Source organism: Sphaerodactylus townsendi, linkage group LG01 (genome assembly GCF_021028975.2).
Source record: "Sphaerodactylus townsendi isolate TG3544 linkage group LG01, MPM_Stown_v2.3, whole genome shotgun sequence".
In the NCBI taxonomy this organism is placed as follows: Eukaryota; Metazoa; Chordata; class Lepidosauria; order Squamata; family Sphaerodactylidae; genus Sphaerodactylus; species Sphaerodactylus townsendi.
In genome coordinates this window covers 15,284,822-15,295,683 of record NC_059425.1, presented here as the reverse complement: position 1 = coordinate 15,295,683, position 10,862 = coordinate 15,284,822, and the positions used below count along the sequence as shown (strand labels likewise).

Genomic DNA, 10,862 nt, shown 5'->3' with positions numbered 1-10,862 from the left:
TCAGCAGACCAGGTGCTCAGGAGCAGCAGCAGCAGAAGGCCATTGCTTTCACCTCCTGCAGGTGAGCTCCCAAAGGCACCTGGTGGGCCACTGCAAGTAGCAGAGTGCTGGACTAGATGGACTCTGGTCTGATCCAGCAGGCTAGTTCTTATGTTCTTCTTATGTTCTTATGTCCAGTAGTCCGAGGGCACAATAAAACTCAAACCCAAACACCAGCAATCCTTATGCTTGCCTCGTCGTCTTTAGCCCTGACGTTGTCCACGGAGCAAAGGATTCCCCACCCCAGAGGAAACCCCTGCCACGCACCTTGCGGTGTCTCTCAGAAATCCCCCTGTTCTTCAGATCCGTCATGAGGATGGGGAGGCTGTTGCTGCTGTGTCTCTCGTAGTGGAGGGCGTAGAGCATCACCAACCTGGTGGCGTCCAGCTCGCTCACCTTGGGGTTCTGCAAGAGCCGCCGCACGTTCTGCAGAGGGAAAAGAGAGCTCTCTCAGGTCTGCAAGCGCTAGGTTTTTTTTTTCCAACTTGCACCTTGACCTAGGAAAAGCAACGCCCCCTCAATAACGATTAAGCATGCTCATTTCTGAAACACACGTTCTACCAACCAGCTTTCTGGGTCCTTCTGAACATTTCTCTCAGCAGAAAAAGACATAGGAAAAGAATACTCCTAAAGACACAAAGCTTCACATGTATCTTCACAAGTATGCAGTGGAAACATTATGATTTCAGGTCACAGGAGATCCTTAATATAGGATCCAAGGGATGTTGAATGGGAATGCAGACTAGACTCTGGCCAAAGGTTTTCTATGGCTCATTCCACACATGCAGAATAATGCACTTTCAAACTGCTTTCAGTGCTCTTTGAAGCTGTGCGGAATAGCAAAATCCACTTGCAAACAGTTGTGAAAGTGGTTTGAAAACACATTATTCTGCGTGTGCGGAAGGGGCCTATATCACCTGAAACTGACCCTTAACTGGAAATGCCGGGGACTGAAGCCATGAACTTTTGAATACCAAGCAGATGCTCTACCACTGACCCACAGTCCAGAGGCGTAGCTGGGCCAGAGTGCGACCGGTGCGCGCTCTGTGTTTTCCGCCCCCCCTGCAGCGCCCTGCCCCCCCCCCCCCCCCCCCCCCCCACCTTAGTTCAGCCTGGAAAAGCAGCCTGTTCCCTTCAGGTTGAAAACAGCCTGGTGGGAACTACACTTCCCAGGAGACCCTGGGGCTTGCAAGAAGAAGAGTTGGATTTATATCCCCCCTTTCTCTCTTGTAAGGACATTCAAAGGGGCTGACAAACTCCTTTCCCTTCTCTCCCCCCCCCCCCCCACAACAAACACCCTGTGAGGTGGGTGGGGCTGAGAGAGCTGCGAAGAACTGTGACTAGCCCAAAGTCACCCAGCTGGCGTGTGCTGGAGTGCACAAGCTAATCTGGTTCTCCAGATAAACTTCCACAGCTCAAGTGGCAGAGCAGGGAATCAAACCCGGTTCCTCCAGATTAGAGTGCACCTGCTCTTCACCACTACACCATGCTGGCTTAGGTGCTATAGAAGAGGAGATGCAAGTAGCAGTTTAACAGCCATGGGGTGAGCTGACTTGGATACTAAGTCCTTACAGGAGCCAGACTAAAGTAACCCAGCCACAAGAGAATGTACTAGCCCAGTGGTGGCGAACCTATGGCACGGGTGCCAGATGTGGCACTCAGAGCCCTCTCTGTGGGCACGCGCAAACAGAGTCGCCCCCCTCCACTCCCCCACCCACACATCTAGGCTGGCCTGGGCCGCTGGGCTCAATTATTAGCATTAAACCTAAGACCTAGTTTTGGGAAAGCAGTGTAGGTAACCCTATTAAGCGCTGTTAAACCCCACTGATTTTCATGCAAAGAACTAAAGCGCAGTCCTTTACCTGGGAGTAAGCTCGGTTGCTGGCAATGGGGCTTGCTTCTGAGTAAACCCTCCTAGGGTCATGATTCACCCATTCGAAGCGTTGCACGGTTGCTTCAAAGCAAAGCCACCGACTACCACCAAGCCTACTCCCGAGTAACGTACGTCTCAGAGCCAACCGGTTTTTTCTAAACTAAAACCTCAGTATTCAGGTTAAATGGCCGTGTTGGCACTTTGCGATCAATAAGTGGGTTTCGGGTTGCAATTTGGGCACTCGGTCTCGAAAAGGTTCGCCATCATTGGCCTAGAAGCAAACCTCTCGTCCCTTTCTACATGGCACCTTCCCAGATTTCAGCTTCCTGCCCCTCCAGCACCCCCATGACGCCCCCCCTCCTCCCAGCAGTTTCCTCTGAAAAGGGCTGCATTGTTCCCAGTAGACAGCCACAATTCATCCCAACTAATGTGGTGTCAGAGACTGGGGTCAACTTCTGAAGTCTACGAACTATGGAAGGAACAGGAGTTCAATTAACACTCTGCGGACAGAGGATCCTTGTGGAAAACTTTCCATAAAGCTCTCCCGTCCGCCAGAGATCCTTTCTTTGAGGCAACGCTTCTCCAATTAAACCCCTCAAAGGGAGGAGGGCGGCTCCACAGGGGAAAATGTCCTAAAATAGACTTTGAGCCTTCCAAGTCCAGAACACAACAAACGTCTACAAGTCTCGCCAAAGGTTTTCACGGCCGGAATCACTAGGGTGTTGTGTGGTTTCTGGGTTGTATGGCCGTGTTCCAGTAGCATTTTCTCCTGACGTTTCGCCTGCATCTGTGGCTGGAGTTGGTTATCCAACTGTGACTATCTGTCGACAAAACCGCACCACCACCCCCGGTTGGGCCCCGTTCACAGCTCATTTCTAGTCACCTGATGACTGCAACATCCCATGACAGTCAACAAAAGAGCCACCACATACCAAGCATAAGTGTCTGGCGAAGTCAACGATTTCTCTGTGAAAGAGTACACTCATAAACGCCCTCAAGACTTTGACAGTCCAACCCTATGCAGACTTCTGTGTACATTAACCAAATTACCCCATATTCCCCTACTCGCTCTCTGCGTTCGGCAGAGGCAAATTTACTGGTGGTCCCCGGCCCCTCTGTGATGCGGCTGGCCTCCACGCGGGCCAGGGCCTTTACGGCCCTGGCCCCGGCCTGGTGGAACACTCTTCCTCCAGCTGTCCGGGCCCTGTGGGATCTCGGTGAATTCCGCAGGGCCTGTAAGACCGAGTTGTTCCGCCGGGCCTTTGGAGCAACCAGCCGCTGAGTATGGCGCCCCTGTTCGATTACATCAAGATTACATCCTCCTATGGAGGAGTCCGGTCGCTCCCTAGGGGAGGGTTTTAAAGGAAAGGATTTACCGGGTGCCTTTTATTATGATATTACCGCTGTTTTAATGTAATTTAGTATATTTTAATGTTGGAGCTTTGTAGGTCGTTGTTGTTTTAATTGCATGGTTTGCCTTCTTATTTGTTTGTATCAATTTGTTGTGCACCGCCCGGAGCCCCTTGGGGATGGGGAGGTATAGAAATCGAAATAATAAACAAACAAACAAACAAAGAAGTAAGTAAGTGAGTAAGTAAGTAAGTAAGTAAATAAATAAATAAATAAAATTAAGCACCGTCAAGTTGCTTCTGACGCATGGTGACCCTACGAATTAATGACTTCCCAAACATCCTACCGTTAACTGCCTCGCTCAGGTCTTGCAAACTGAGGGACGTGGCTTGCTTGATGGAGTCCATCCACCTCATGTGGGGTCTTCCTCTCTCCCTGGTGTCTTCAACTTTTCCTAGCATTATTGTCTTTTCTAGTGACTTAAAGTACAAAAGCTCAATTTTTGCTTCTAGAGACAGTTTAGGGATGATTTGATCTAGTATCCACATATTGGTTTGGTATTGTAACACTGTAACACTGTAACACTGTGTTGCAACTCCACATTTCAAAGGAATCTACTTTCACCTTGTCAGCTTTCTTCACAGTCCAGCATTCAGAAGAGGAAGAGTTTAGATTTATATCCCACCTTTCTCTCCTGTAACAAGACTCAAGGTGGCCTACAAGCTCCTTTCCTTTCCTCTCCCCACAACAGACACCTTGTGAGTCAGGTGGGGCTGAGAGAGTTCTGAGAGAACCGTGACTGGCCCAAGGTCACCCAGCAGGAATGTAGGAGTGTGGAAACGCATCTGGTTCCCCAGATAAGCCTCTGCCACTCAGGTGGAGGAGTGGGAAACCAAACCCGGTTATCCAGATTAGAATCCACCTGCTCTTAACCACTACAACATGCTGGCTCCCAAAAATTCACACCCATAAATAGTAATAAGAAATACTGTGGCATGAATTAACTTGATTTTGGTTCCCCCGGACAAATTCTTACACTAGAGAACCTTTTCTAGCTCCTTCGTGGCTGGCGTTCCCAGCCTCCTTTTGATTCCTTGGTTACTGTCTCCATTTTGGTTGACGATGGAATTTAACAATTCCAATTTCTTCATTGTCCACCTTGTGTAATTCTTCAGGAGTCGTTACTTTTGCCTTCTTCGCGTTCAGCTGTAATCTTGCTTCAGCACTTCCTGTTCTAACTTTCGTCACTAGTCATTTCAAACCTTCCCTGTTTTCTGCCAGTAGTGTGGTGTCATCGGCATACCTCAAAGGGTCGGTGTTCCTTTTGACAGTTTCATTCCACCTTCAACTAAACCTAACGCAGCAGTGGAATAGTGGTTAAGAGCAGGTGCACCGGGTTTGGAGAACCGGGTTTGGTGCACCGCGTCTGGAGAACCGGGTTTGATTCCCCGCTCTGCCGCTTGAGCTGTGGAGGCTTATTTGGGGAACTAGATTGGCCTGTGCACTCCAACACATGCCAGCTGGGTGACCTTGGGCTAGTCACAGTTCTTTGCAGCTCTCGTAGCCCCACCCACCTTACAGGGTGTTTGTTGTGAGGAGGGAAGGGAAGGGAGTTTGTAAGCCCCTATGAGCCTCCTTACAGGAGAGAAAGGGGAGATATAAATCCAACTCGTCTTCTTTTTCTTCTTTATGGAGTAACGTCACTCCAGTCTAAATCCATTGATTTCAGTGAACTTAGACAAGAGTGACTCTGTGTAGGAGTGCACTGCACAAGAGTCTAACCGACAAACAAGCAAAAAGCACAGAAAAACGGGGCTTCAGATAATCTCCGGCACACTGAGCGTATAGCCAGTGGTGGGATCCAAAAATCTTAGGTTTATTTTATTTTATTTATAATTCTACTTTTATACCGCCCTCCCCCGGAGGGCTCAGGGCGGTTCACAACAATAATAGGACAATAAATATGTTAAACACTAAAACAGTTTAAAAGCAGCAGTCAGTTTCTATATCAGTTAAAATAAAGATGGCATCCAGCTATTAAAACTCCTACGAAGGGAACAGCGGGTTTTAGCTGTTTCTAGGCACCCTATCAGCGGCTGGACTCTCCAAAGGCCCGGCGGAATAACTCAGTCTTACAGGCCCTGTGGAATTCGTTGAGGTCCCGCAGGGCTCGGACAGTTGGAGGGAGAGCATTCCACCAGGCAGGGGCCAGGGCCGTAAATGCCCTGGCCCTAGTGGAGGCCAGCCTCATCATGGAGGGGGCAGGGATCATGAGCAGGTTGGCCTCTGCCGAATGCAGAGACCGACGTGGGACATATGGGGCCAGACGGTCTCTAAGGTACGAAGGTCCCAGACTGCGTAAGGCCTTAAAGGTTAACACCAACACCTTGAAGACAATCCGGAACTCAACTGGGAGCCAGTGCAAGCAATGCCACCCATGGTGGTGGGATTCAAACTGTGGCGTAGCGCCAATGGGGCTGGGCAGGGCACGACGGGGGCGTGGCCAGGCATTCCGGGGGCGGGGCATTCCTGGGCGGGGCTGTGGCAAGGACGCAGCCGCTGCGCCGGTCCTTGGGCGGGAAACGAATGCACGCAGGCGCAGGCTGCCATGCACGCCGGTGCACCTCCTGCTAGACTGCTTCAAGCTCTGCGCGCTACTGCTGAGAGGAGGGGCGTAACTAAGGCAAAAATCACGTGGCAAAATCGCCAATTAGTGACCCCCTCTCGGCACACACAAATAATTAGTAACCTGCTCTCGGGAACCTGTGAGAACCTGCTGGATCCCACCTCTGGATATAGCGGATTCTGCTCCCGGGGCCAGCTACCTGCAGAGCGCTGGAGTGGTCACTCTGGCAAGCCAACTCCTGCTCGACCTCAGACACCTCCAGCAGGTTCCTCTCGCTGACCAGTCGGGAAAGCTCCCCCACCACAGTGACATGCTTGGAGACCGTGCCGGACATTTTCTTGAACTGTGGGTAGTTCTCCACAAACGCCTGAAACAGGAGAAGAATTAGGGGGGGAAGAATTAGGACTAATCAAAGGAAACACTTCTTCACGCAACGTGTGATTGGTGTTTGGAATATGCTGCCACGGGAGGTGGTGATGGCCACTCACCTGGATAGCTTTAAAAGGGGCTTGGACAGATTGATGGAGGAGAAGTCGATCTATGGCTACCAATCTTGATCCTCCTTGATCTGAGATTGCAAATGACCAGGTGCTCGGGAGCAGCAGCCGCAGAAGGCCATTGCTTTCACCTCCTGCAGGTGAGCTCCCAAAGGCACCTGGTGGGCCACTGCGAGTAGCAGAATGCTGGACTAGATGGACTCTGGTCTGATCCAGCAGGCTAGTTCTTATGTTCTTAATGTCGGGTATGTTTAGTTTGGTGAAGAGGTGACATGACAGCCATGTTTAGATATCTGAAGGGATGTCATGTTCAGGTGGAAGAAAAGAGATTCCACTTAAATATCAAGAAAAACTTCCTGACAGTCAGGTCTGTTGGACAGTGGAATTCACTGGCTCGAAGAGTGGTGGAGTCTCCTTCTTTGGAGGTTTTTAAAGAGAGGCTGGATGGCCACCTGTCAGGAGTGCTGTGATTGTGTGTTCCTGCATGGCAGGTGGATTGGACTTGATGGCACTTGGGCATGTCTTCCAACTCTGTGATTCTATTATTCTAATGAACCCATGAAATCCCTGCCAGCAACGGTTGCCATTTTCCAGAGAAAGCCTGGAGATCTCCCAGAGCTCTAGTCGACCGAGATCAATTCCTGGCTAATTTGGAGGGTGGACTCTATGGCCTTACAGACTCCCGAGGCCCCTCCCTTCCCCACACCTCAACCTCCAAAGCTCCAGGAGCTTATCGACCGCAGGGCCAGCCTCTTGCCCCTGAACAAAAGCATTTCCAACCTTCGGCCTCCAAACTACCTTCATGTCTGCGATGGACTCCAGCTTCTGCTGCTCCTTCGGCTTCCGGCGCTGGAAGTCTTCCATGAGGTTCTTGATATTGCTGCCAATCTCTGCAAAGTTCAGGTACATGTTCTGTAAACGGGAAAGGGGACAGTTTAGGAGGGCAGCTCCTCTGGTAAGCTTCAGTCCTCAAACCAGTCAGGAAACACTTTGAGAGATGCTACGACGGTCCAAGTGAGAACAGGGTGAACGGAAACAACAAAAATAAGAGTTGGGATTTATACCCCACTTTTCTCTCTTGCAAGGAGACTCAGGGTGGCTTACAAGCTCCTTTCCCCTTCTCTCCCCACAACAGACACCTTGTGAGGCAGGTGGGGCTGAGAGAGTCCTGAGAGAACTGTGACTAGTGAATGAATGAGTCACGTGCGCCCTTTAAGAGCTTGTGACAATTGGACCGAAAGAAAAATGTGACGCACGTATGCTGCTCAGTGGCTTCTGTGTATTATACAACCTAATTAATTATACAAACATCCAAAAACTACAATTCTAAAAAACATGTTTTCAGATTTACATTACAGGTACCCCCGTCGGGAGAGTGATAACAATATCAGTTCATTCCGTTTGATACATTCCGTTCTTTGTGATAAGGATACAGTCTCCGTTATTTTCTTCTGTTCCTTCCGTATACTCCCTCCTCTCATATATCTCCGGAATGTTGTTTTCACTGCATGAATTTGTACATCACAGAAGTAACAACAAACACCCTGTGAGGTGGGTGGGGCTGAGAGGACTCCAAAGAACTGTGACTAGCCCAAGGTCACCCAGCTGGTGTGTGTTGGAGTGCACAGGCTAATCTGATTCACCAGATAAGCCTCCCTAGTTCATGTGGCAGAGCAGGGAATCAAACCCGGTACCCCAGATTAGAGTGCACCTGCTCTTAACCACTACACCACGCTGGCTCTCAAAAGGAAAGCAGATTCATGTCTTATTCGGGAAACATGAAATCCCAACAGCTGAAGTCTGAAAGCAAACATATTTTGGGGGGAAAATTATGATTTGCACACCAGTGAGACATTCCCCATCAGCAGCTAGAAGCGGAAGCGGATCTTGTGCCCCTTGCTGTGTCTAGCAAGAGCAACTTCCTGCCTGCAATCCAAGCCATAGTATCGATTTCAGTTCCCAAAGCAGCAAAATCTGAATCCAAACACTCGATCACACAATGGCCTGTGCACTTACATCCAGAGGTGGGATCCAGCAGGTTCTCACCAGTTCCCGAGAGTGGGTCACTAATTATTTGTGTGTGCCGAGAGGGGGTTACTAACTGGGTCTGCTTTTCCGTTAGAAATTCCATTAGGTCCAAAAATCATAAAGTCCTGTTGTTTCCTATGTGGCTGGTTAGCGAAGGTAGAAAACGGGATAATTGTCCCTGTTGGGCTGTTTTAAAAACATGTTTAGAAATATGATCAAGTTCCTTGTTTAAGGAAAGTATCCTTCTTTTGATTTCTAGAAACAAAATTAAGTATTTGAAAGTATTAAGTATCTGACAGGCAGTCAATTAGAGGAGAAGTAGTTGTTTCTGTTGGCAGCAGACGACAGGACTTGCTAGAATGAGTTTAAATAATGGACAGAAAGATACCAGCTGCAAATTAGGAACTTTTTTTTACAGTAAGAGTTTTTTACAGTAACAGAGAAATTATTAAAGCCCCGCCCCCGGAATGCCAGGCCCCGCCCCCATCGTGCCCCACCCAGCCCCATTGGCGCTACGCCACTGTTTGAATCTCACCACCAAGGGAACCTGTTACTAAAATTTTTGGATCCCACCACTGCTTACATTGGCATAAAACTCATCATTTTCGGCAGACAAAACCACTTCCCGAAGATCCTTGCTGATGCCCGGAACACGCGAGAGATCGATCCGATTGTTGTTAATCCCTAGCAGTTCATGGACCATGGCCTGGTACGTCCACTGCAAGGAGGAAAGAAAGACAGGCAGTCAGTTCCGCTCTCAGCTATATTCCAGTCCAGGAGACCAACAAGATTTTCAGGGTAGGAGCATTCGAGCGTCAAAGCTGCCTTCATCAGATATTTTAAGGCCGTTAGCTACCTTGGGCCTGCGTATCTGAGGGACCGCATCTCCCTGTATTGCCTTGCTGGGTCCCTCCGCTCCTTGGAGGTGGACCTTTTGGTGATCCCTGCCCCAAAAGCAGTCAGGCTGGCCTTAACAAGGGCCAGGGCTTTTACAGACCTGGCCCCTACCTGGCGGAACAGGCTCCCTAGAGAGACCAGGGCCCTGCGCGACTTGCAGAGTTTCCGCAGGGCTTGCAAAACGGACCTGTTCCGCCAGGCGTTTGGCCAGCCGGGTTGATCGTATAATCCCATTACATCTAGGCCTCCTGTGGGCACAGTAGGGGGGTGGGTTTCCGTCACCATCTGATATAGTTCCTGCTTTATAATTGTACATTTCATTATTATTTCTATGATCGGTTTTTAATGTGTTTTAATGTGTTATGATTGAAGCATCGTCTTCCCCTCTGTTGTTCACCGCCCTGAGCCCTTCGGGGGAGGGCAGTCAAAAATCTAATTATAAATTTGAAAAAAAAAAACACCTCTCAAAAGTCTTGTTGGCCTCTAAGGTCCTACTGGACTCTAAACAGGCAGACCGCCAGACCTACCCTCTGAAGCATTTCTACTCTTAATTGTGCTTGCTCCACACTATGAAACCGTCATAAATGGTTCCCAAAATCGTAACAAAAACTTAAAACTGACCTCCGCGCTAATATTGGACTGCACCCTGGAACTCAACATAACACTAAGGCAAGCCTGAGCCCCAGCCCTTGCCTTAAACCTAAGCTGCATTGCAATGGCGTTACAATGGCGCTACAACGGCTGCCGGGTGGGGTCAGCAGTCGCGTTACAAAAGCATTACAATGGCGTTAAAACGGCGTTGTAACGGCGTTGTAACAGCGTTGTAACGGCATTTGTATAGGCGTTGTAACGGCGTTGTAACGGCATTGTAACGGCGTTGAACCGGTGTTGTAACGGCGTTGTAACAGCAATATAACGGCGTTGTATCACCAGCCCAAGGCTGGTGAGAAGAAGACTCGCCTGGTTCAGAAGCGGAGTGATGGCGTCATCTGAACGGTCCAAGAGAAGCAGCAACGGAGAAACCTCGGTACGCCGGAAGTCGAAGAGCTCATACTCTTTAGTGATCATTTGCTGTTTGGGGAAGGGAGAATGATTTCACACCATCGGCCACCATCACACTTGATGAAAAGTACGCTTAATCCTCTGAGGACCCGTGACAGAAACCCTAAACCTTCCTAGGGCTCAAAAAGAGCATCTGGGATCTTCCACAAGATCCATAGAATGTTCCATTCATATCCGTTCTACATTGAACTAATAAAACTGCAAAGATTGTCATGCCCTTATATAAAGCAGTGGTGCGGCCACACTTGGAGTACTGTGTTCAGTTCTGGTCACCACATCTCAAAAAGGATATAGAAGAGATAGAAAAAGTGCAGAGAAGGGCAACAAGGATGATTGAGGGACTGGAGCACCTTCCTTATGAGGAGAGGCTGCAGCGTTTGGAACTCTTTAGTTTGGAGAGGAGACGTCTGAGGGCGGATAGGATTGAAGTCTATAAAATTATGCCTGGGGTAGAAAATGTTGACAGAGAGAGATTTTTCTCTTTCTCACA

General features: G+C 49.2%; 1 protein-coding gene across 1 annotated transcript in view; it reads right to left on the bottom strand.

Moving 5' to 3' along the window:
* The window catches only part of LOC125436711 (vacuolar protein sorting-associated protein 45-like), a 14,416-nt gene extending 4,014 nt beyond the window's left edge, over positions 1–10,402 (bottom strand). The window contains exons 1-5 of the mRNA XM_048503944.1: positions 10,271–10,402; positions 8,997–9,131; positions 7,184–7,297; positions 6,088–6,255; positions 233–465 (exon numbers count right to left, since the gene is read on the bottom strand). Of these exons, the coding sequence (XP_048359901.1) occupies positions 233–465; positions 6,088–6,255; positions 7,184–7,297; positions 8,997–9,131; positions 10,271–10,378 (758 nt within the window). The 5' untranslated portion in view covers positions 10,379–10,402. The remainder of the gene's footprint in view (positions 1–232; positions 466–6,087; positions 6,256–7,183; positions 7,298–8,996; positions 9,132–10,270) is intronic.
* Between the last annotated feature and the right edge of the window lie 460 nt (positions 10,403–10,862).